The sequence below is a fragment of the Vidua chalybeata genome, chromosome 21 (genome assembly GCF_026979565.1).
Source record: "Vidua chalybeata isolate OUT-0048 chromosome 21, bVidCha1 merged haplotype, whole genome shotgun sequence".
Classification (NCBI taxonomy): domain Eukaryota; kingdom Metazoa; phylum Chordata; class Aves; order Passeriformes; family Viduidae; genus Vidua; species Vidua chalybeata.
The window spans coordinates 7,794,893-7,821,320 of record NC_071550.1 but is presented as its reverse complement, the minus strand read 5'-3'; the positions used below and the strand labels follow the sequence as shown (position 1 = coordinate 7,821,320).

At 50.2% G+C, this 26,428-nt stretch overlaps 1 protein-coding gene across 1 annotated transcript in view; it reads right to left on the bottom strand.

The window, feature by feature from the left end:
- Positions 1 to 26,428, bottom strand: part of ASTN2 (astrotactin 2) — a 320,575-nt gene that overhangs the window by 144,119 nt on the left and 150,028 nt on the right. The window contains exon 11 of the mRNA XM_053961860.1: positions 6,421 to 6,571. Within this exon, the coding sequence (XP_053817835.1) occupies positions 6,421 to 6,571 (151 nt within the window). The remainder of the gene's footprint in view (positions 1 to 6,420; positions 6,572 to 26,428) is intronic.

Below are 26,428 nucleotides of genomic sequence, written 5' to 3'. Positions count from 1 at the left end.
ACAGACCAAATCCTATATCCCAAACCAATCCCAAAGCCCCAAGCCAGCTGTGATCACAGCACATGAAGCATCCCAGTCTGGTGAGGAGCAGAGGGGCACTGGCCAAGCCATCAAGGAACGCTGCTGAAGAAGCCACTACTGGAGAAAACAGGGCTTTTATCATCCAAACCACTCCTTCCCTGTGCAGGCAGAGACCTCCAGCTCATCTTGGTGCTTCCTGAGCTATTCCCCTTGCTTTTAAACCAGCCACCCCTTGCCCATGAAGTGCAAACCCCCTCTGAAAGCACAGGCAGGTGGATGGTTTGCTCCCATCCACCACCAGCCCTGACCCCAACAACCTCCTCCTCTTTCCTCCTCAAATCCCATTTTCAGCACAGGTATTTACCTGGATTAATGAGATAAAATCCAAAACCACAGGTTCTTTGGAGGGGGGCTTGCTGTTGAGCTCAGGGGGCTTCTGCTTCCAACCACAATGTACAAAAGGAGTCAGCTCCTGCTCCAGGGAGCCAGCGAGACTTTAAAGGGATTAGGAGAGACTGGTTTCCTCATCTCCCCCCCTGGTGTGTGCATCTCTCCCATAATTAGCTAGGTGCCTCTCAAGGCAGGGATGGGTAAGTTTTTATTTTTCAATGAACAATTGTCTGTCAGAAAAATGCAGATTTGATGAAGCTTAAGTGCTTTGTGGGATTCCATCAATTACATCTTAAAACTCATTGGGAAATTAGGAGAGCATTTAATTTTGACAAGGTTGAAATGTTTTGGTTTCCATCACCTAATTTTGTTTTTATTTCAGGCTGTACACTGGGATAAGGCAATATAAAACAAAGCTCCAGATGATAATGGTGGAATGAAACATTTCCCTCTCCTTTATAGACAGGAAATGTTTTGAACCAAAGTATTTTGGAGTTTTCATGTATGTAAGGCATTTCTGCACAGCATTTTGGTTTGGGCTGAAACTCCCAATCACCCCATTTCCCCTCAGGAGAAAAAGTTCTCAGCATCACCCACATAATTTCAAAGCATCTCTCCATGGTCCCTAAGCCACCTCTGAGTGGCTTCCTTAAATGTCTCCCATGCAAAACCATGACACTTGTGCTGGAAGGAGGAGAGGAAAGCAGTAGCCACTGCTCTGCTTCTTCATTTCTAATCCCATTTCTCCCCAAAATGGTTACACTCCTAAATTAAGCCATTTCTCTGCCACATTCTGCAGCAGTGAGGAACAGCCCATCATTCTGAGGTGGGAGAGAGCAAGGGAAGGATTAGCCCCAAACAAACTGTGCTAAGGCTTATATGCCTGTGTTGACCATGCCAAATTTCTCTTCCTTCTGTGTCTAAAGAGGCTGGGACCAACACCACACCAGTGTCACCACAGGCCACAACTTCATTAAGTGACTCTCTGGTAGATGTTCTCCCTCCTGCATCCTGCTGAGCCAAATTCCCTGCTTTGTGATGGGCTGACCCCGCCATCACAGAGAGGAGCAGCTCAGGTCATTCTTGTAGGCTAACAGCACTGTTTTCTTGCTCAGACTAGAAATAGATCTGTGCCAGAGGCACCTGAGCCTGTGAGGATGAGCAGGGTTTCATGTCTGTACAGAACAGCAGCACCCAGCGCCCAGGCTGGGCAAGGCTCTCCCAGCTCTTGCCAACACTCTCCCAAGGTGGGATGGCTCCTGGAGCACAGCCCTCCTTTAGCCCTTCCACATCCACCTGCAACATCCTTGGCTCTGTAGCACTCTGAGGTGACTTAAGGAACTAACTCACCAAGCTCTGCAGGCACACAGCTGCTGCAGAACCACCAGCCCACAGCACCTGCCCCACTACTGCAGTCAGGCTCTCACACCTTAAACAAACAAGGGACTAATTCTGGTAATTCTTGGCCCAGGACCCCGAGCTGCCTTCCTCACCCCCACTGAGGCAGCTCATGCCCTTCTGTTCTCCAGGTGGTCCTCACAGAGAGGAGACCCCATCCTGGGAGGCACCATGGGGCTCAGACACCTGGACCTGCTGCTGCCTCCTCCTGCAGTGATGCTGAGGATGCCAACATGCACTGGAAGAGAACAGAGCACCTCCTTGCCCAACTCATGTGCTAAGACCAAAGCTCCCATTCCTTTGAGAGAAAAAAAAAAAAAACAACAAAAAACAAACAAACAAAAAAAAACCCTCACCCCTCTTATTTTCAATAAGGCTGCAATCCTGCCTTTCTAGGCTCAAAAGCACACCTGGTCACAGGGCAGTACATGGAAGCAACCCCCCTTCTCCTCAGGTGGGTGAGAGGACTGGCACCAGGGAGCAAAGCCAATCTGAGAGACAGCTGGGAAAACCTGAATTTAAGCCATAATGCAGGTGTTTCCTTCAGTCTCTCAGGGCCAATTCACAGGTTTTCATCTCAAATTATGAATCACCAACACATGAGGGTTAAGCATTTTCCCTCCTTCAGCATCCTCCCTCCAGGCTGTGCAGCTACCACAGTGCCAGCAGAAAAGATCAGTAATATATCATTTATAGGATATAGTCAGAATTATTCCTCTTGCACACTTTCTTCTGGTTTGCTGTGATCCCTACAAGATGGTAGGAAACACACACAGGACTCAACGTGCAGAGTCACTGGGTTCAGAGAGATTCACTGGGCTTTTGTTTTCTTGGGAAATTCCCACAGCTTGACCAGATCCATCAGCAGTTCTAGAGTGCAGCAAGAAAAAGCAGCATGGAAACAGGTTTTCTAGAGCTTGGGGGCTGTTTGCTTATGTTAGGGCTCAAACACAAGGCTCCAGATAGTGATGCCAAGGTCTTTGGCAAGGTTGCAGCTGATAATTCTTAAAATCACCTGAATTAAAAAAGGCCTCCGATAAGAAAAGAACTGCAGAAACCCTTTATGCACTCATGCCATCTGCTGGGTACACACAAAACTAACAGAAAACCATGGGATGGGGGGGGAAAGGGATCCCATGGGAAGTGGAGGATGGCAGGTGGGGAGCTGCCACCCCTGTGGGTGGGAACCCTGCTGGAGAGGCTTTAGGATCTTCAGGTGATGCCTACAAAGAAGGATTTTAACTGAGCAAAATGATGCCCTCTCTCCTCCCCATCATCAGCCAGGCTCCAGCACGAGCTGCGAGCAATCCGCCCTCGACTTTTTAACCGAGACTTTTAAGACCAAACAATTAGGTAATGGCAGAGCCCACGCCACTAAAAACCCAGAGATAAATGCATCCCAGTCCTCGCAGAATTACTGGAAGCCGTATTAAGGGCATGAAGGAACTGGTAACAGATGATGATTATACACAAAAGGAATAAGAATCTTTGAGATTTGTGCTGCTCCCCGGTTGAGCCACTCGGCTCCAGCTCTGTGCTGTATTAATTGCTTACAAGGCTGCATGTATATTTTACGCTCAGTACCTGCCTGGAACATTTGTTGGATTTAGCCTTGATTGATGAACCACTGATTATATACTTCTGTGGTCCTCAGCAAATTAATAAACTGTTGACTGGTAGAGATTAACAACATGTCATGATTTGTGAATCTGTGTTCAGAGTAAAGCTGGAGCAAACCTAGTGCTAAAATTAGTAGGCAAATGCTCCCTGAACTCTATAAAAAGGGGATAGCTTAATTAAATTACATCCCGATATTGCCCATAGCACTTACCAAATTGGCAAATTGAGTTCACAGCAGTTCAGCTTCAAAACTAACTGACATCCCTGAAAATTTGCAGCACATGACCCAGTCCCTTCTTGGAAGCCCAGCTCACACCCAGCAGGCTCCAGGAGCAGGAGTGGGATGAGGAGGGGCAGCACAGGCATGGGCAAAGAAAGTACCAGAATGTCTCAAACCGAGCCTTTGTGAGCTCTGAGACTCCACTCGCAGCCCCTCTGGTCCCACTCTGCACCATGAGCACCACCCAGGGCTGGGGGCAGTGCTGCCAGCCCAGCCATCAGGCTTTTCCCTGGACAATGGCCGTGGAGCACTGTCAGAAACATGGGGACAGTTCCTTCCACATCTCTCCTCACACCCCTCCTTTGCCAGGGACCGACAGCAGGTGATGAGAATAAAACATTGTACAGGGCTGGGAGAGCTGGGAGGCAGCATGGGCTGGTGTCAGTCCAAAGGGAAGCAGGGAGACAAGGGCTGGGATGCAGTGGCTGTCCCCACACTCCCCCTGGGCTGCTCAGCTCTGCTGTCCTCAGGCTGGGACTGGGGAGCTTCACCCCAAGATTGGGAGCTGTGGAGAGGGACAGAACAGCCTCATGCTCCTGCAGTGGGGAGAAAAAGGGGTGAAGAGCACAGGGGGGAGAGAGAGACTGTCTCCTGTCCCTGTGGGATGCACGGCCCCAGGAGCCTGGTGTGATGTGTAGCATGGGGGTTGCTGTGGTCCCCAAGTGTCACCTCTCACCCACAGCTCTCAGGGAGGGGGTGCCCTCCAGGAGAATGCTCCTGCTGCTCCTCCCTTGTCCCCCCACCATACATGGTCCATTCTCCTTACACACAGCCTCAGTCAGGCATTACAGAAGCTGGGGGTCTCTTTTCCCCAAGTGACACGGTTTTCCTTTTCTGCCTCTCCACATACCAGCACTAGTTCTGTAATTTATTGACAATTTCTATCCTAATATATCCCGACTTTAAAAAGAGGCACCACCTCCCAGAGAGGCATGAGGTGATCAGAGCCCTGATTGCTTCTGATAATGCCCAGGCAAGGATGTAGGCATTCAGAGCAAAATAGCACCCTAAAAAGGGGGGAAAACACCCCAAAATACTAGAAATGCAGTTGTTCCCTGGAAAAGGGGGAAAAGAAAAAAAAATTACAATGGGAAAAGGAGGAAGGGGAGAGGAGTGGCAAGGGGGAGATGGCACCAGGCTGCTGGTGACACATCAGACTGTCATGCTAAATGGCCTTAACAAGCAACCTGAGAAGGGGATAATGAAAACGCCTCCCCCCCGGGACAGCACGGCTCCAGCCTGACCTTTCCCAGCTGCAGTGTACAAACATCTTCAATAAATAAAGAGACACTTACCTCCTGTCTCTGCTGAGACTGGAGGGAGGCGATGAGGAGGCCCTGCCTGCAGTGATGTGAGGGGTTTCGGGGGTTTAGGAGCAGTGAATGTGTGCTTGAGGGGCTGGTGGAGGGGATGACAGCTCTGGACCCCCTCGGGGGTCACCACGGCTTCCTGGCAGGCAGGGGCTTCAACAACACACACAAAGGGATGCTCCAGGTCTGCCCCACTTCCCAAGGCTCTGTCCTGTGTCTCTGCACGTCATCCTGGATTCACACAGGCTGCTCACGCAGGGGAAGGATGACTTTGATGTCAAGGTGAGACGGGTTAGAGCTGGGCAAGGTGCTGAGCTCTGCTGCTCCCAGCTGGAAGCACAGCAAAATCCCTCTGGGCATCGGTGGCTGGGAACACCTCCCTGGAACTGCTCACAGCTGGGCTGCACCAGGCTCTGGGTAACCTGGTCAGTGGAAGGTGTCCTGCCCATGGCGGGGGTTAGGACAAGATGACCTTTAAGGTCCTTTCCAATTCAAACTCTTCTAGGATTCTGTGATTCAGAGCCTCTGCCCAAAACTAATGTCTAGGGTCTAGAAGATCTTCTGGACTCTGCAAAACCTGGGACTCAGTGGATTGTTTGGTAAGACATGTTCAGAAACAAATCAAGACTCAGGGTGTCAGAGATGCCCAGAGGTGGATATGCTGGGGGGATGCTGCTTCTTTCTCCTGCACTGGGAAGCACAAAGCAGGAGAAAAAGCAAGACAGCTTTCCTCCCCTGCTTCTTGACAAGCAGGAAAATGACCACCAGACCAAATCATTTTTTTTTCTTTTTTCTTTTTCTCATCTGAGCACCTGGGCTGCTTCCCTGGAGTCTTTAAAGCATTTGTGATTTGCCAGGACTGGGGGAAGTCCACCTCCAGCACACACATCCCCTCAGCCACAGGAAGCAGGAACAGGTCACATCTCCCTCTGGCTTGTACCCTAACCAGAGGACAGCCCTGAGGACCCGACAGTTCCAGTACCAACCCCACAGCCCCATTACTTACCCCACAGCCACAGTACTTACCCCACAGCCTCAGTATGTACCCCACAGCTCCAGCACCTACCCCATAACCCCAGTATGCACCTCAAAGCCCCAGTACTAGAGCCCCAACACCTACCCTACAGCCTCAGTACTCACCCCACAGCCCCAGTACCTACCCCATAGCTCCAGCAGCTAGCCCACAGCCCCAGTACCTACCCCATAGCCATAGCTCCTATCCCACAACCCCAGCACCCACCCCACAGCCCCAGTACGTGCGCCCCACAGCCCCAGCAACTATCCTACAGCCCCAGCACCACCCCACAGCCCCAGCACCCACTCCACAGCCCCAGCATGTATCTCACAGCCCCAGTACCCACTCCACAGCCCCAGCATGTACTCCAGAGCCCCAGCACCTACCACACAGCCCGTGGAGTCCACCTTGCGGTCCGAAACGCACTTGAAGTTGCGGGTGCAGCCGCCGTTGTTGCGGGAGCAGTCGCGGACGGGCCCGAAGGAGGAGAGCAAGTCATTGATGGTTTCGAAGTAGGTGGACAGCATCGCTTCTTCCCTTGGAGAGAAAAGGCACCGTTAGGGCTGGCAGGGAGCTGGCAGAGCACGGGCACAGGCAGGGCAATCCACAGAGAGCTGCTCTGGCAAAATCCCTGGTTAGCGCCACCGAGCCAAAGGAAGCTTCCCAAGGAAACGAGGGGTTTGTGATTATGCTGTACAATAAATCTGCTGCATAACTTTGGCATCCCTCACAGAATCAACCAGTCACGGTGTTTCAAAGACACTATCCACCAGTTTTATGCAAACTAGCAAGGAGGAGATGCTTTATTAGTAGCCTGGAGCTGGGTGTGAATCCAACCCTGCACTAGACAACAGCAAATCCAGAGCCATAAAATTCTTCCTGAATGTTTCACAGCTGGGCCAAGCCTCCCTGAGCATCCACACCCTGTCCATCACCATCACCCACATCCACCCCAGGGACACTGCCAAAGTTGGAAAGACACATGAAACTTGGCTTTGTGCTTGCTGGGATGTGGATGTGGAGCAGATAATGCAGGGATGGGTGCAGGCACAGCTCTGCTGCTCTGCTCCAGCCCATGATGGGCACAGCCCCAGGCATTGCTGTGCTGTGACACCCCTCAAGCAAGAAACATGAGCGCCCAGGAATAATTCCAAGGCCATGAGAAGCCTTGGGAAGCTCCCAGCCCTGCCTCTCGGAGCTGCACACACAGCAGATTTTGCCTGTGACAAAGCATTCAGGCACTTTGCCTTCTGCTGGATTCCTGCAAAAGGAACACACATGCTTGTCAAGAGCTTTAAGCATCTCCAAGATATTTTTCATCTTCAAAGCACAGTTTATATGTTAACCAATACCCACAATGCATCCTGGGCAACAGAACCCATCACTTGACGGAAGAGAGACAAAGTGATCAGAGAGAGAGGAAGGTCACAGGAGAAATCACTGATAGTGACAGGCTTGACCTCCACAGGCTGTTTATTAGATCTTTACCCACAGGAGGCTGCAAATTAACCCTGACCCCTGTGACCTCAGTACCCCCGAGACAATGCTGGGAGTCACAGCATGGTTCATTCTCCTTGAGCCTCTTTCCTGCTCTGCCATCAGCACAATGACCCAATGCCCAGCTCTGCTGTCCCTCTTTTGGGGGGGTTTAATGTGAAAACAATCTGCTTGGCAATGAAACAGCAGTACAGGAATATTCATCAGCCCTGGAGGGCCACGGCAGTGCTGCCTGGAAGCAGCCCTGCATTCTCTATCAGCAGAGGGCCCCTGAGCTCACACGCCGCCGTCACACTCACGCACACAGCCCTGCCAACACCGAGCGCTCAAGAAATCATGAGTCAGGCATTAAAAAAGAATATAATGCAACTGGCACCAAAATGATGAGATTTTAAAAATAAATCAATTGCTGAGCTGTTTTGGGTGCTTTTTTTTTTAAATATTTTCCTCCCCTAAATTTGCTACAGAGTATAACTAAGCTTTTCCCTGCAAACTTGAGGGCTAGAAACTCCTCAGAGACCAAACCCAAATAAAGCCTTATGCAGTATTGACTTCATGATTTTTTATATTCGAGATTTCAAGGTAATCACAGGATTCCAAAAGTTGGGACTTTCAATTAGAAAAACACCATTAAAAGCAGTGAGAAATAGTAAATTGGCACATCCCCATGGGCTGGGGTGGCTGAGTTATCTCAGCACTGGGGCAGCTCCGTGTTCACTGTGGTGTCCCACATAGCAAATTCATGTCTGTGCTGCCAGCTCTCACCCCAATTAATGCTTCCCAATTAACTTTTCACTCGTAGCAATCAAGCTCCTGATATTCTCCCATTCTTGGCCCACCTCCGAGATTTTCCAGCATATTTGGAGACGAATCTCCCTCTGTCCTTTCTTGGTCATGTTTCAAATATCTTTAGAGGCCGTTTTCTATTAGCACTCTGCTCCCACCAGGATCTGCAGCTCCTCTGAAATGAGGGAGTGAGAAAGGCAGGATATATTAGATCAGGGCACATATTTTTGCTGGAGAGATGGGGGGAGGAAGGGGATATTATTTACTAACTAAACCCACTGTTTATTAATGTAGGGAGAATTATTTTTAAAAAGCCAAAACCAACAAACCGTGACAGCTCCTCCACCACCCACCCCAAAAGCTCAGTCCCATCTGGTCCTCCCAGGGGGTTTCTCATCGTGGGTGGACAGCAAGGAGAACCATGCTCCCATCCTCCCTCCTGGCTTTTCCACTGAGCCACCAAACAACCCACATCCCTGGAAGGAGAAGGTGAGGAGCTACAGCTGCTTTGGGTGGTGGAAAGGAGATTCTGGGGCTGGGTCTTTGCACAGGATTGCTCCAGAGAGACAGAATTCTGTCAGGAGACATTGGCTCATCCCACATGGCACCAGGCTGGGGCTGGCAAGGGCAGCTTGTCATGCTTTAATTAAAACTTGGAAGCACAAACCAACCTCCTGCCCTCAGGAGGGCTGAGGATGGGAATGGGAAACTCGCTCTCCAAAGCCTGGCATAATGGATGACCCCTGCCAAAGCCCAGGAAGGGCTGGCGAGCTGGAATGAGCCATTAAGCATATTAAAATATTAACCTGGCCGGGAAGTGTTCAAGTGCCACCTGTGAGAGGAGCGGGGTGAGGGCAGGATTGGTTCTGCATGGCCATCGTTCCATTAGAGAAGCTTCACTTCAACACAGAGCCCTGACAGGGATGGCTGCTCATGAGAGCCTGACGTGATGCTCAGAGCAAGCTGGGAGTAAACTTCACTTTCATCTGCCTCTGGAGGGGCTGGAGGAGCCCGGCTCAGTGCAGGAAGGTGCAAGCCTCCTTTTAATTTTGGGAGTGAAGAGCAATCATTAATTACCTGCCTTCTGCAGTGGCACGTGGCATGGAGCAGATCACTTTCCACCCACACAGCTCTGCCAGGGACCCCTGCCTGTCCTTCCCTGCCCACTGTATGGGGCTCCTGCTCTCACATTCCAGAGCCAGCCCTGGAGAGAAGACAGAGCCAACAAGGCAGGGGACACTTGGGGAGAGATGGCAGCATCTGGCCACCACTGCAGGGAGCCCACTGGGGACAGCCAGCCCCACCATCGCCCGGGTGCCAGATTAGACCAGCCCTGACGCATGAATCACTTGCCCTGCAGTAACAGGCTGCCTGCAAAAGAACTGCTCTTGTTCTCCATCTCTCTGTGCTGGATTTCAGTGAGTAAGCCCCGGATCTGTTCTGACAGGGTGGGATGCAGAAGGACAGGCTCCGTGTCCCGAGTACATCAAAGAGCCAGGGAAGCTGCTGGTGGCCCTGGCTGGACCCAGATGCCAAAACCCCAGAGAGCAGGCAGGGCTCAGCACCTGGTGCACTGGGAGGATGGGGAAATCCATCACTGACCCAAAGCTAGGTCTTGTCAAAAAGGGCATTTTGGAGAGAATGACCTAATTTCTGGTGGCAGATCCTCTCCACAAGCCCATGAACATCTATGAACACACACACACACACACACACACACACACACACACACACACACACTTCTTTATCTCTCCAGCTCTTCCAAAGACACCAGCACCAAATTATACAGTTATAAATAAAACACACTCCCCTCCCTGCCAGGACCCTCTGAACACACACCCAGCATCAGTAAAACCCAATTTTTTTTATCAACATCTTGTGGTACAAATGTCCAGCTTGGTGCAGCACTGCAGGGCTCCCCTCCTGACTCAGCTCCCATGGTGCAGACCATGGCACCCATCCTCACACAGCCCCATTCCACCTCCCACCACCTGCACTTGCCTGGATTCCCTCAAAAACACTCTTTTCCACTCTCTCCCTTTGTTCCAGGTCTCCTTAATGAAGCAGATTCACTGACAAATACCGCTGGGGGTTATTTATTCATGAAATACCAACACCAAGCAATTCTCAAAGCCTCCAAAGCACTCATCCCAGAATAAGCTCCAGAGCTTTGCAGTGGCTCTTCTTCTCCAGCTCATCCTGAAGGGGATTAGTGGGTGTTATCCAACTCTGCTGCCCCTTTTTATTGCCTGCTAATGGTTAAAGACTTCAGTGCCTTACAAAGTTCACCATCGATGAGAAAAATAAAGAAAAGAATATGAGCTGGAGAGTAAGCCAGTGCCATCTGCTTCCTGAGCTGGGTTTGGAGAGGGATCAGGGTGGGAACTCGAGGTTCAGGAGTTTCTAGAGACAGGACCCACTGGCAGCACAGGGTGTGATGCTGTGTCACCTGCAGCTTCACCCTGAACTGCCCAGCACAGCCCAGCCAGGAGGGCTCATGCCCAGCACCTTGTGCTGTTTCCTGCTTCTGTTGAGCAGGGAACTTCAGAGTTGCTGCACTTGCAAACCAGGACAGAGCAATTTACACCCAGATTCTGCATTTTTCAGCCCAGCTGCTGCTTGCCTGAGCAATTCTGAGCAGCTCCCCCACGATGCCCTGGAATATTCATCACAGAAATGGGCACGAAGGGTGAGCAACACATGGATCCCAGCTGAGGGTGTACTGCAAAACTCATAATCACATTTTTTTTATAATTATATATAACCAATAAACCCCCAAGCTGCAGCTGCAAAGCCCAGATTCAGAAGCAAAGCATTGATCAGCACGTGGGGCTGGGACCTTGGCTGCAAGTGTAGCCTTCAGGCCCCCTTGGTGCCATCACCTGCAGCCCCAGCACCACGCTCAGCACATGGCATATCTGCCCTCAGCAAAGGCAGAGCCACCCCTTCCCCAGGGGAGTCCCCTCCCAGGACCCCCTGTGTGTCACAAACATTCATTTTTGCTCCCAGCTTCTGTACAGTGGGGGTGATGATTTTTTTCACATTTTAGACAGGCAGCCAAGGCGACAGAGAAGAGGATGGAAAGTGCTCACCGCTGCTGGGTGGCCAACTGAAGATGCCTCCCAAGTTATTTTTAGTACTTTTAACACTTCCCACACTCACACTACAATTCCAGCTGGGTCTGCTGCACTACAGGCTCAGCTGTTCCATACTGAGAGCCATGCAGTTAAACACCCAAATTATAATGAACATGCAATAAATGATCACCTGAGAAAGGTGGTCTCCAATTTAAATGCAACAGAATATGTTTTTTTTCTGGGATTTCAACCCTTTCAATTTTTATTCTGGCTGCAGCAAGAGACCATTCTCTCTACAGCCCTTTCCTGCATCCCTGCAGCATTTAATCATGGATCACAGACTGGTTTGGGTTGGAAGGGACCTTAAAGCTCCTCTCATCCCACCCCTGCCATGGCAGGGACACCTCCCACCGTCCCAGGCTGCTCCCAGCCCTGTCCAGCCTGGCCTTGGGCACTTCCAGGGATCCAGGGGCAGCCACAGCTGCTCTGGGCACCTGTGCCAGGGCCTGCCCACCCTCCCAGGGAAAGATTTCTTCCTGATATCCATATCTGTGGGGAGTGCAGCACCCATCTCCTACAGCACTGAACCATGTGCCAAGCAAGTCCATTCACACACTGACCAAGCTGGAATGTTCTGGAAATGTTAATACCCATCCCCAGCATTGAAGGAGCTCATGAGGTGGTGGCAGCTTCTCACCTGAAGGGACTTCACAGCCTGAAACTTTGGCATGCTGCAGCTCCTATCTTTAACCAGGTGCCCCAGTGATGTGCCTGCATCAGATTTATTATTTCATGTCGGAAAAAAAAAATTATTTTCTGCCCAGTACACTGACAACCACTTTTCAGCCACTGTAATAGTGCTGGAAGTTTTGAAGAAAAACCACTATCCAGGTCCTCAGCTGGGAGAAATCATCCTCACTTGAGTGACACTGGAGAAGGCATTTCAACGGTGCTGTGCTGACATTCCACAGCTGATGAGCTGCTTGCTATAAATTTTCTGGGTAGTCTCGCTTCTTGTGACAATACTATAATAAACACTTGCAAAAACACTCTCCCAAAAACCTTGAGGTTCAAAGTGTGAAAAATTCCCCAGCAAGCATCAATAATTTGCTGGAGATTCAATAAAACCACCCCTCCACCAGAGTGTTTTGAAGCTCACCTCTGCAAGCAAAGGGCCAGGAATTTAATTACAGCCAAGGAAAGCGAAAACAAACACTCTGGGACAAAAGCAAGCTGGGAAAGCACATCCCAAGGGATGCTGGGGTTCACAAGGACCCTGCACCTCACTGCAGCCCCCTCAGAGCCAGCACAGCTCTGCCACATGAAGGACCAGGGAATCACAGATGAATTAAACTAGATAATTTTAATTCTGAGTATTCTCTTGCTTCAGGGAAGGTTGTGGCTGCGGTTTCAACCCTGCACAAGCCAAAGGAAATGCAGGAGGTGCTAGCTCAGTCTCCCGGGCAACGTCAGTGCTGAGAGGGTTAAGAAAAGGCACATGAGCCTTAAGAGGGATGGCAAAGCACGGTCAGGAAAGTGTTCTGGGAATTGCATGTGCTGGTGCCTGCTGTAATCTGTCTGTAATCCATCCCAAATTCAGCAAGGATGCATTTCCAGTGTGCTGGATGCTCCTGTGTGTCAGGAACCTCAGCAGCAAAATGTGGGATGGGATGGGATGGGATGGGATGGGATGGGATGGGATGGGATGGGATGGCACAGGAGCTTGGAGCACTGCAGGTGCTCTCAATGGGACAGCAATCCCACAACAAGCACCTGGAGACACCAGCCAGGAGGAAACCCAGCACTGCCAAGCATCGTGTCCCCCTGACCACCCCAGCAGATACGATGGGCACTGCCAGGGAGACACCAAGGTCCAACAGGCATGGCAAGAACAGAGCAATCACACTGGCCTTGGCACACAGAAAAGGTGCAATAAATGAAATTATTGGTGATGCCAGGACAATCTTAATGCAGTCTCCAGTAATTTTGCCTTTGATGAGGGTGTTCACGCCAAGACCACATCCAGGAGGGTTTATCCTAAGGACCCATCTCTCCCCAAATGCCAAAGGTGATGGTGCCAGGCTGCAGCCAGGAGCCCTGGCATGCCTGAAACAGTCCAGAGCTCAGTTTAGGCTTCCCAAAACCCACCCCTGGGCACCTATGAACATCCACAGCTTCTCAGCCCCTTGCAAACAACTTCCTCTGCAGCTTCTCAGCATCTTGTTTTCTCTTCCTTGGAGGACACACAGCTCCTACTTTATTGTACTCTATCCAGGCACTGTTCTGCATGCACAATTACTTAGCTCCTCATGGAGCTTATGCTTGCCTATGCTTTACTTATGCTTTACTCAACACCAAGAAGCAGCAGTATTTCACAACAAATAAAGTGATTAAGTTCCCAATCTCCCAGTTATCATTCCCATTTTACAGACAGGGAGCCAAGGCACAGGCACAGTGATGTAAAAAACATCCACTCCACTACGTGCACCAAACCTGAGACATTTAGATGTGATTTTTCAGAGCGCTTAGCATTAAATGACACTTTCCCTGCTCAAAGTACAGCTCTCATTGACTTCAGCTGAAGTTTTTACAGCTTCACATTAATGCAGATCATTCCCAGAGCAGGTTCATCAGCCGTGCTGAGCGAGGCAAAGGTGAAAAACTAGGATATGATCATGCCATTAAAGATGATTCCATAATGCATATGCACAGAGGGGCTGCCTGAAGGCTGCAGAGCAAACTAACCCTGGCACTTCCAGCTCTGGAGTTCTGCAAACTTGGCAACGTTTGCTAAAGAGGAGCTGTTGGGGGTTTCATTCCGGGCAGGGAGGAAAATGTTCAGCCTGGAAAAAGAGGATGTTTTCCAGCAGCAGCTGCAGGATGCAGCATCACTCCACCTTTGGTGGGCTGAGCTCTCCCTGGGGCAGCATCACCTGGGCAGGCTCCTCCCTGACTGCTCCCTGCCCTCTCACTGCTTGTCCCAGTATATCCCATTCCTCTCCTCCATTCTCCCAGCTCCCCCACCAGCCCCAAACTCGGTGGTTTTGGCCAGCTGCTGTCTCTGTGCTCAGGGATGGACAATTGCTGCTGGCTTTCATGGCTAAAACCAAACAAGGCTTCACGCTGTGTGCAGCAATTCAAAAAGCAAGTTTTTCAAAAAGCACTTCTGAGCTGGACAAATTAAGGCAATTCTTTGCCTCTTAAAGAAAGACCCTCTACAAAATGCCTGCCTCAATTCTCTGCAACAGTGTTGCCTGGAGGGGAGAAACAGAAATCTTACAAAAACAAGCAATCAAGCAAAAGCCAAGACAGAAGGCCTGAGATCTCTCACCCTAAATTATTACAGGCTGAAAACATCGTGAGATGGATCAGGCCACTCCAGTACCAGGCAGTGATTGCAGCCCTACCTAGGCAGGTTCAAATACAACACAGATTCACATGGATTCCACGTGACATGGCAAAAAAATGTCATTAATGGCAAAATTGCCATTAAACTCAGTGCTGTGAGGAGCTCTGGGCATCTCCTCACCACCTCACCTGTATCCACTCCCAGTGTGGGAGGTCACATGCTGGAGAAAACAGGAGCATCCAGCCACCCTCCCCCTGTCTTTGCCCTTCCAAGCCACCAGCAAACCAAGATTTCAGGTCCCAGCTCGTTCAGCATTCCCAAGGCATGAGCTAAAGGATTTTCCCATTTAAACCAGATATATATTCTAGCCCAAACAGGAACTTGGCTGTGCCAGTTTGCATCTCTCCACCCTGCTTCCCTGGCTGAGAAATTGGGAATTTGCTTGCTAGTGGGGCCAGAAAGACAAGAGAGGAGGTGGAAGGACCCCGGCCCATGTACAGGATCCATCCCTGCTCCTGGGCCCCATGCCCCCCCACAGAAGCAGAGATGTCCTACCCTGCCCCATGGGACAGATCAGTATGGGGGCTTTGGTCATCCCCAGCATTTTGCAGTGGCACGCTGGAAAATGCCAGCTTGGAACTCAGATTTCTGCCTCTGCTTAGGCATGAATGGCTCACTGGGGTTTTCTTTCCCTTTGACTCCTTTCTGGGGTATTTTGGACAAGCTTTTTGTCCTAGTGGGCTCTTCTGGATCTGATTCTGGAGCAGTTCATGAGGGTCATGAGGAAAAGTTGGATTTTGGAAGGAAACTGGGAGAGGGAGGGGCCAGAGCTCAGACTCAACCCCTCTCATTGCCCAGCGACTGGGGGGGCTCCTATACACATATAAAGAGTCAAGATGTGGAGCTGATAAGCACTCAGAAACGTTGATAGAATTAGACTGGATAAATAGGAAACAGCCAGGGCTGCTGGATCAGATATCCATGTCCTGATTTTTCACAGATGTTCCTATCGATCCGCTGACAACAGACAGCGCCGAGCTCCTCGGAAACTGGGTGCCAGGGACCAGCCATCTCCACACAGGCAGGAATGGCTGCTGGGAATGCAGATCCCAATGGAATGCTGGCTGCAGGAGGACAGCCCTGGAGGAGCCAGCTCTGAGCCCCACAGCTCAGCAGGAGCAACACCAAGCTCTGCCATAAAGCTCCATCCAGCTGAGCCCCGCTGAGACCCTCACACCTGGGTGACCTTCACCAACCCCTCTGCATGACACCAACCCCTCTGGTGACTCCCGGGGTCACCAGATCCCAACTTCTGTGGCTTCCAGCCATGGCAGAGGGTGAGCAAGCAGCCCATGTCAGAGAACTTGCACACAGCTGCAAAAGGAGACGTGTGAGAGTCCACAGGGAGCAAAACTGAAGCTTTTTTTTTTTTGAAAACAAACCTGTCAGCTGTACTATAGAAAACATCACACACCTGGGTCAGTTACTAGGGATACATTTATGCATATGCATCCATATATGCATAGCTTTGCTGCTATATATAGCATCTTCCATCAGCAACACTCACTGGCTCAAAAAAAGCCAGATGAATGTCCACAGACAGAGGAACTGAGGCACAACCAGATTATTTACAGCTCATTTCCAGAAGTACTCTTTGAAGTTAGAGTCCAATTAATTTTATACCTGGGGAGAGATTTGCATTGGGTTTTCCATCTGTCTGGGCAGGTTTTTCAAAAGGGCTTGGCTCTCATCTAGGCACCTGAAGCAGACTGTGTTTTCCAAGGTGCCCAGCAGCCAGGGGCAGCTCCGTGGAGCACAGGTGGGTTTGTCACAAGGGCTGCACTCTGCTCTGGAAGCCACTGGTCACTGAGCTCTTCTGAGGAAACCACCTCTATCGGACAATCAGGCGACCCCCGACGGGAAGAAATGAGGATGTCTGGGTCTAGATCGATGGCTTTATTAAAACTATACCATATCACATTAATATACTATTTAAAGAGATACTCTACTATCCTACTATTTACTTCTTACTTACCTAGCTAGCTCAAACTCATGACTCTCTGCTGAGAGCCCAAACCACAGCTGGATCCCATTGGTCACTGACCCCAGACAACCTTCACCAGAATCCAGCCCAGCAATCACTGCAGGTGAACAATCTCCACACCACATTCCACATGGGGAAAACAAAGGAGCAGAGATAAAGATTGTTTTCCCTTCTTCTCTCTGTGCTTCTCCTGAAAGACAGAATTATGTCTGTCTGTCCAGAGAATGTGAATGTCGCACACTTCCATGGGTCTGGTCTCCAGAGGTGAGGAGCAACTTGACCTGCTGCTGCCTTTGGTAGCCACCCATCCCACCCTTGCCTGGAGATGTTGGCACCTCAGAGCAAAGAATTTCCTACCCTGGAGAGAAAGAGGGGCTTGTGCTGGTTTGGGAGAGCCACCACTGCTGGCTCAGGGGAGGTGATGGGCACTGGTGGCTGGGGAAGGTCTGGACCACCTTGTGCAGTAGGCACATCTCATAAAATCACTTTGGTCATTACCTAAAACTGCACCCACACTGCCGGGGGGGTTCCTCTTCTGCCTGCCCTGCAAAGCTGTGCCTCTCTGGCTGGGGGCACTGCCTGGGCAGACCTCAGAGCAGCCACACACTGATCCCACCTTGAGGACTCCTTGGGGCAGAGGCTGTGTTCAGCCCTGCACTCACAGCACCCCTTCAACTCCTTCAGCGAGCCTTTCCTGATCTGTAGTGCCATGAATATCCCACCAGAGACACGTCCCACATCCCACCCCCAGCACAAACACAGCCTGGGAAGCTCTGATCCGGGCAATGGCTGCAAAGCATCACTTTTGGACTTCTGAGGAAGAGACGGAGCTCCAAATGCCCATGAAAGCCCCCAAGGCCAACATTTCCCAAACAAACAGCTCCCACAGGAGGGCACGGGCAGCCCTGGCTGCAGCATCCCCTGCCTGTAATGAGCTGACCCGCAGGCTCCCTCCTGGCTCTGCAGCTCGTGGGGTAATTGCTGCACATTTTTAGCCTTGCCTGCAGCCATATCGTACAGCAAAGGCTGCCAAGCTGTGTCCAGGGCCAGGTGTGTTCAGGAAAAAAGAATAATCAGCATCTAAAAAAGGAAGGGAAAAAAAAAATAAAAGGAGAAAAATCTGATGCTAAACTCTGTTGCATCTGTGGTTTTTTTGGATGAACCAAATTGGCTGCCATTGAAGCAAATGGCAGATGAAGAAAACATTGACTTTCTGCTTGGGTCAATAAACAAGATAAATTGAGTGGGGAGTTGGACGTGGAACAGGGAATATCATCATTTGCCTGAGGAGGAGAGAGGGTTAAAGGCAGAGAGGCTGAAGCAGGGCATGGTTGTATCCCATGTAAGGGTGTTTCACCTGGGAGCTCAGCACTGGCAGGCAGGAATTGTGCTGCCTCTGCCAAGGCTTGGAACTGTGCCATGGGACTGGGTCTGATGTGTTTAAAACATATGATCCCAGACCAAATCCTGAGATGAGATGACAGGGGATTGCATTCCTGCAACTGAGCATCTGCTGGTGCCAGGGGCTTTGTCCAGAATGGGTGCCCAGCCCGTGCAGGGCTGAGACCTGACTGCTGCTGGTCCTGGAGTGGCCAGACCAACCCTGCCCCAGACCTGAGAGGCCAAGCATGGGATTCAGCTCATCCACAGATACACACAGGACTGGTTGCTTTGGGCTCCTCCAAACTCACAGGGAGAAACTGGTTCATTTGTGGATGATCCCCCTGCTTTAAGGCAGTAAAAAAGAGCTGAACCACGCCCTGAGCACCACAGACCAGATCTCCAATGGTTGGACACGGCAGCCTTGGGGATTAGCTTGGATACAGACCTAGAGGTGCTCTAAGCCACTCCTGAGCACCATCAAATCAGTCCCAGCCTACAGCCCTGGAACTGCTTGCAAGAGATGCTAGGGAGATGGAGGAGTAAGGCCTTGAGATCACCCACAGCATTAGACAGGTGAAACACCACTTGGGAGAGACATTAAAGGCCTGCAGTAGAGCTGCATGACGGCAGGGGTTGCAAGGAATGCATCAGGGAGCCGGTCCCACAGGCAATGATGAGAGCTACAGGTAGGTGTGCTTGTGATGGGAGCATTCCTCCCCTCAGGCCAGCCAGATCACAGCCATCAGGTTCGTTTCAGTTGCCACAGCACGTCGTGGTGAAGGATATTAGGTTTGAACCACAATTCACAGCAGTGTAGGACGTGGTCATCACCATTCCTGCCTGATTAGATCTGTCAGAATCCATCAGCAGGAACTTTGCCTAGGAACCCTCTCTCCAGCTGCACACTTAGCAACAGGAGATTGATGACAGGAGATTAAAAAAAAAAAGGGTAAAAAAGAAAGACAAGAGCATGTTTGCACACTGCAGGACCACCCTCCTTCTCCTGCACATCATACTTCACTCACCACCTTTATTTGTGTCTGTCTTAATTAAGAAGACTAAATGGAAAAGCCACCATGCTAATCCACGGTCTGCCTCGAGGGGCTGAGGAGGGTGCCCAAAATGTAATTTGCTTCCTTTAAAAGGCATTAGAAACAGCCACACAGACACATGGCCTTCCATGGCCGTGTCCCACCACAAACCCTGAAAACCACCAGAGAGCAATGGATGAAGATCTGGTGGATGCCAGGAGCATCCCTCAGAGTCCAGGGCAGCCTGCAGGTAGAGAGGGGAGTGTGAGCATCAGGAGGGCTCTCAGAGTGGGCAGGGAGCAAGGGAGGGCTGATTTCCTCCCCGGTGTCCGTGGCAGGATGAACCCCACTGCTCATCGGGGGTGGATCTCTCAGCCTGACTCACTTCACACCACAGCAGCGAGAGAGCGATGCCAGCCCGGTGCCCTGTGAGGAGAGGTGAGGATTACCCAGAGCCTCGCCCAAAACACAAGCCAAGACTCCCCTCTGATTACACACACAAGGGCCAAAGCATCAATTTCTCAACCAATAAGCAGCAGCAGAAGCAAACCTCTGTAAATGTGACTCTTGAAAAAGACTCAAGCTGGAGGGTTTTGGAGGCAGAGCTCACTGGAGAGGCAAACCTGGGGATTTCTGAGCAGGAAAACAGTCAGTGGTTCAATTTTTGCTGTTTCATCCAAACAGGCTTCTCCAGACATATTAGTGAAAAGTGGGGATCATAGCAAAGACTGAGCTTTACATGTTTCTCCAAGCTTTTCTCCTGATGGAAGGAGCACTGCAGAGCTGGAACACTGCCCGGTCGCTGGCCCGAGGGCAAGGAACTTGCTTTTGGCATTTGGACTAATTCATATTAGAAAATTCTCATTTGGCTTCAGCAATATTCACCTCCATCTATCTAAAACCAAACTGGGCATAAAGAAATGCCAATGACATCAGAACTCCTGAGAGTCCGCCCTGCCACAGGAGAGCATTCCCAAGAAAAAAGCTCCGAGCAGGAGCTGGCATTTTGGGATCATCTGCAGAGCCAGAGGGTGAAATACTGTCTGACTGTGGGCAGGCTGCAGGATGTGCCAGTGCTCCAGCCTCCTCATCTGTAAAACGGGGACAACAGCAGCTACCTGCCTCCCACTGTGCCACACAGTTAATTAATGTTCCTTTGAGTTGTGAAGATTAAAAGCGGCGTAGAACCGCAAAATAGCGGTTTATTATTATTATGAATGAAGCCTCCACTCGTTCCATCAGTGCCCCTTAAAGCAGTGCTGCTGCAGACACTGTGAATTGCTCCCAGCAGTTCTACTACTGCTGGCATTCGCAGGGGTTTGACTGTAGACTTCCAAGTAAGAGCTTTGAACATCTTGGGGAAGAAGAAAGAGAGAGGGAACAAACAGAAATTTCCAGCACTTGGAGATGATGCTCCCACAATGCTCCCACCCTCCCAGGGGCTGGAACAAAACAAACCACAGACAACAGCATCTCTTCACCTCCTGTTCTCTCCCGTGCTTCACCTGCACAGGCTGCCATATCCTGGCATGGGGAATGTCAGAACAGGTCGTACTGCGAGGACACAGAAACACCAAACTGGGATCACACTGCTTTAGGAAGACTTTAAGAGACTGCCTCTACTTTTAACAGGTGTGTTTGTATCACTGCAGGCCCCCAGCTGGGTAATAATTAGCATTGACTTCATGATTGCAGAAGGCTGATCAATCGCTTTATTATCTCATCCTATTCTATATTATACTGTACTTATTAAGAAACTCAGTAACCCTCACAGCCAGTCCCATCCAGCTTTGACCTAACTGGTCAATCCATCCAAACACCATCCAGTGTCCAATTAAGAAATCACCTTTGGTAAACAAATCTCCATGACACATTCCACACGTGCACAACAGCAGGTGCAGCAAGTGGAGATAAGAACTGTTTCTCATTCTTTCCTCTGATCTTCTCACAGCCTTCCCTGGGAAAATGCCTGGGAAAGTCTGTGCCTGCTCTCTGTGCCAGAGAGCTGCTGCCACAGGAAAGATTTAGTGCAAGAAGCAACCAGGGGCAGAACAATGTGGCCTAATTATGGAGGCGCATGGACAGACCCTTTTTTCCAGCTGTTTCCAGATGTTGGCACCACCCAAACCATGTCCTGTTCTCCCAGGAGCACTGCAGGGAGGGGCCACAGGAGCCCTCCTCACTCATCCCCTCACCCTGGGGCTCTCTGGCCCCTACAAACCCTCATTTACCCTTACCCAATGTCATAGGCATCAAACTTGGAGGAGCAGCTGCCCAGTGCCCATCACAACCCCTAAGCCAATCAATCCCCAGTCCCTGTCCCAGTCTCATTCTCAGTCTCTGTCCTGCCACAGGTGTTTTTGAGTTGGTAAAACCAGATTTACACACAGGAAAAGGAAGTTCAGATCCTGGTTCAAGTACTTCAGGCAAGTCTCCTTGCCTGAATTATTTTTACCCCTCTGCATTATTTAACAGAGGACCAGCATTATTTCCTTGGCTACCCCTTGCACATCTTCAACCTGCATCCCCCCCAGGTAGAACCCCCTCCTTTGATGCCTCTGCGGCACCTGGCATGCTGCTTTCCTGACCCTGCAGCCAGTCTCTCCATGCCCTGGCACTGCAGCCCTGACCTGGCAGAGCAGCTTGTGGCTCTCCATGCCCCCATTCACCCTCTCCAGACCCTTGCAGCATGCCTGGCTGAAGGACTGAGATGCCTGCAGCACACAGTGCCTGTGCTCCTCCTGCCACGCACCTTTCATGTTTAATTCAGTGGCTGGTTTAGTTAATCTATTTTTTAATAATTCATCCCTTCCATCTTAATTTTGGTAGTTGTTGAAAATCCCTAATAAAACATTTAGGGGCTCTTTTACTGGAGCAATGGCATGATTTACTTGATGGAATCCAGTCTTTGATGTCCTATCTTAATTCCCTCCCTCCCACCGTGCCTCAATCCTGTTTATCACGGTGCCAGAGGTAAGAGGTTCTTGTCGAGTTTTGTAGCACTTGAGACGCTTGGTCAGCGTTAATAATTCAGCTGCCCCACACAGCTTAGACAAATCTTGTAGCAAAACAGCCTCTTCCTTTTATTAACAGCTCCCTCTGCCACCAAGGACACGGGAATGGGCCAGGATGCAGAGCAGAGGGACCAAGCTGAGCATCCTGACCTGGCAGAAGCACCAGGAAAACTTCACAGGTGCCAACAGCATTGTTGGGAGAATATACACCCTTTTACAACGCTTGTATTTCATCCTCTACAGCCCGAATGGGGAAACATGCTGGGTTTCTGCATCTGTAATTGGGGAAGAACAGATGGTGGAGGCACAGTTGGAAGTAATACGGCCATTAAAATAATCTATATGGCTTGTAATTCCCCCTCATGCGGAGACAGAGCAGGGCCTGCCTCTGCCCAAGTGCCCACCCAGGCTGCAGGAAGGGTGGGCACAGGTTTGGGGTTCTTTCTGTTGTTGGGATATTTTGGTGGGTTTTATTATTTCCCTTCACCTGGGATGCTCCTCGTGCTCCTCTTGAAGTGATCTGAGGAGCCAACAGCTGAAGCAGAGCTGCTTCCACTGGGTAGCATTTAACTCCCATGTGCCATGTGGAGCACATTTTCTGCCCATATCACCCACTTAAAGCAACTTCTAGCTTTACACATGTCTTAATGATAGAAAAAGAGCAGGAGAAAGCCCAAGCACTTCAGAGAGATCAGGGCGTCTCCACAGTTAAATTTCCAATGGAGATGATGTGAGAAAGAATTATGGAAAAACCCTTCTGTTGATTCATGAAAATCGAAACCTCTCAGGGGAACACACAGGCTTTGCCATCCCCTCTGTCACCTACAGGTCCTGAGAGTGAGAAAATGTAAAATAAGAGCAGGAAAGTTGCCCAGAAAAGCCCAAATATACAGCCAATATATGGAAATTTATGTCCTTGTTCTGCACGATGTAGGTCATGTTTTCAGAGACCTCTGTGCCCTCCAAACACCCCAACCACCACTTTGCCTGGTACCTCTTGATGGATGAAGGTTTTCCTCTAGGATTTGATTACTGCTTCATAGCCAATTATTTCTCCACACAGTCGTACTATGGAAAAGGTCCTACTTCAATACAAAACTGAGAAAATTGATGAAATCTTAAAAAAATCATGCTGGAAGGTGTAATCACTTCCTGCTCAGACCCACAGGCATCCACATCCTGACTGATGGAGGGGAGAAGGAAAGGGAATTGCAGCAGCATTCCCTGGCCCTGAACCCAAACACCCCAGGTCCCTTGGGCACCCTGCTTCCCTACAAGACCTCCCCAGGCAGGACAGAATGATTTTCTCAGGTAGAAACCTCTCTGTTGGGCTTAAAATCTTCCTTGTACTCACAGAAGCAAATCCAAATCCAACCTCTCCAAATCCTTACTCTGCGCCCAGAACACCGGGGAGCCAGCAGGACGTTACCTTGGCAGCTGGCTTTGCTTTATGGAACTGTAAATATATTTTTTTAATGGGCCGGCGGCAAGAAAGATGTGTTTGCAGGCTCAACAACATCCAAAATTAACTGCAATTCATTTCAGAAAGGGAGAAGGGGTGGAGGAAGGGGGAACACAAGCCTGAAACCCGCAGAATATAAAAGCCTTGAAAGAAATTGCCAAAAATCCCCTGCATCGCTGCCTTCTGGCTCTGGAAAAGAGATTAAAAACCTGAGCAGCATCAGGCTGAAGCAGACGTCACGGAGGCCACCCCGGGCCATGCTCACGCTCACATAACTCTCTTCCTCCTTGTTATTTTCCAGCCTTTGCCAGCACAAAGCTTTGCCCCGCTCCTCCCTTCTCCTGGCACGCCTGAACCAAGCAGGTGCTGCTGCCTCATGTGACCAGGGATTCCCACCTCTGCAGGGTCCTTGGGGATTTCTGACTTCAACATCAGCATTTCTCCTTGTGCCAGAGCATTTCTCCTGACGTGCCTTCGTCAGCCCCGGTGCAGCTCTCTGACACCTAATTGGAGTGACCCTTTAGTGACTAATTTAATTACCCCGGCCCACAAACTGACAGACAGCTGTTAAAAATGGTTATTGCATTATTAATACGCTCCAGTAATTTCCCATTAAAACTATACTGTTAATAATTTTTTCCCCTGTATTTCTTCCCTCTTAATTAGTCTATTTAAAACTTTGAAGGAATATTCTTTTTATGGTAAATGGGAGCATCGAGCAAATTACATTTTTGATTGAATACTTCTGTGATAGGCCAGCAAATAAGACTGTTGAGTTGTTAATTATTGTCAGAGTTTCACACGATGCCTGCTAATGAGGCAGTCAATCTTCTCTGCCATTCCCAGAATATTAATGGAAGCCATTGGTATTGATTTTGTCACTGGGAAAGGCAGGAACTCCTCCTACCTGGGGGACTCCAGGGAGGGCAGGGGGGATCTGCACTGGGAGGGGACACTGAGGGGACCAGAGACCTTGGGATGGGGTCAGGCAGGAGGGCTTGAAGCTGGTGGAAGCTCTGGGAGCTCTTGGATGTGCCAATGGCAGCTTTTGCAGCTCATGGACCCAGAGGGGGGGTTGAAATCCCATCCACAGGCACACCCAGGCAGGACAAGTGACAGAGGGATGACACTTCCTGCCAGACACACTGGTCTCTGTCCCCTTCCTCAGTGTCTCCCTCTTGATTTTGAAAAATATCAGATTCACCCCTTATCTTTCTGTGATAAGACAGCTTTTTTTTTTACTTTTTTTTTAAGGAAAGGGAAATACCTGATCCGTCTGGACTTCAGCAGATAACTTGATAGAGTGATGCACAGAAGTTATGAGTAAAGCAGTGTGGATAAGGATTGATATGAAATCACGAGGTGGCCCAGGGACTGTACAAAAACAGCCTTTGAGTTGTGCTGGGAGATGTGACAGGGAGCTTTTTGTACCATTTCTCAAGCCCTTTGGGCCCTGATCCTGTTTGATTTTCACACTAATGATCTCACTGGAGAGTGGAGGAGTTTGGCAGCAAACTCTGTCTGTGTTGAAGTCACAGGGATCCTTTTCCCCACGAGGCTCCCACTGCCCAGCTCAGAGAGCAAGAGCAGGGTGGGGCAGTGCCCGGTGCCATCCTCAGTGCCAAGGCCATCTCCCTGCTAACAGCACCTTGGCCAAGCCAGAGCGAATCCCACCAAAAAAGGTTTTGTCACAGGATAACTGAGACTGAATGAGGCAACCCACCCCAGAGCTATGCGTGTCTGTGACCAATATTCTGGCTCTCCCATTAATTCCATCCCCCTGGGTGGACGGGCATCTACAATTCCCTGAGTTCCTTGGCACACTTGTGTGGCAGCAGCTCCCTGGCACAGAGAGCAGGCACAGACTTTCCCAGGCACTGTTCTGGGGAAGGCTGGGAGAAGATCAGAGGAAAGAATGAGAAACAATTCTTATCTCCACTTGTTGCACCTGCTGTTGTGCACGTGTGGAATGTGTCATGGAGATTTGTTTACCAAAGGTGATTTCTTAATTGGACACTGGATGGTGTTTGGATGGATTGACCACTTAGGTCAAAGCTGGATGGGATTGGCTGTGAGGGTTACTGAGTTTCTTAATAAATACAGTATAATATAGAATAGGATGAGATAATAAAACAATTGATCAGCCTTCTGCAATCATGGAGTCAGTGCTCATTATTACCCAGCTGGGGACCTGCAGTGACACATATGTGCCATTGAAAGGTGCTGCAGGTGTCCTGCTCCTGCATCCAAAGCAAGGATGAGCAGCACAGCCCCTGTTCCCCTTGGCCTGTGGAGGCTGGCCATGTGCAGAACCCACCCACAGGAGTGGCCTCCTCTGATTTTGGTGGCCACACCACCCTGAGCTCATCCACCTGAGAACTGTGGGGCTGACTTTGCCAGGACTGTGCAGCATCAAGTCCAAGCAGAGCCCTGGATTTCCTAAATAGGTCACCCAGCACTCGCTGTTGGGTTTTATTTCTGTGGTTTTGCTCTGAGGAAGCGCCTGTGTGAGTGCTTGACCCAGAGACCTGCAGGACTCATGCTGAATGCAGACACTGTGCTGGCCCTGCAAACCAGCTCAGCTGCCTCTGAACTGCTCCAGCCTTCCCAGCCCAAACCTCTCCCAGCCCTGCTCCCACTGGGAAAGCCAGGACAGACTGGCTGAACCTTGCAAAACTCATAGTCCATTTTAGCAGGTGACCTGCTGACACAGGTCATGCAGTCACAGCTGCTGCCGAGAGGCCAGAGCTC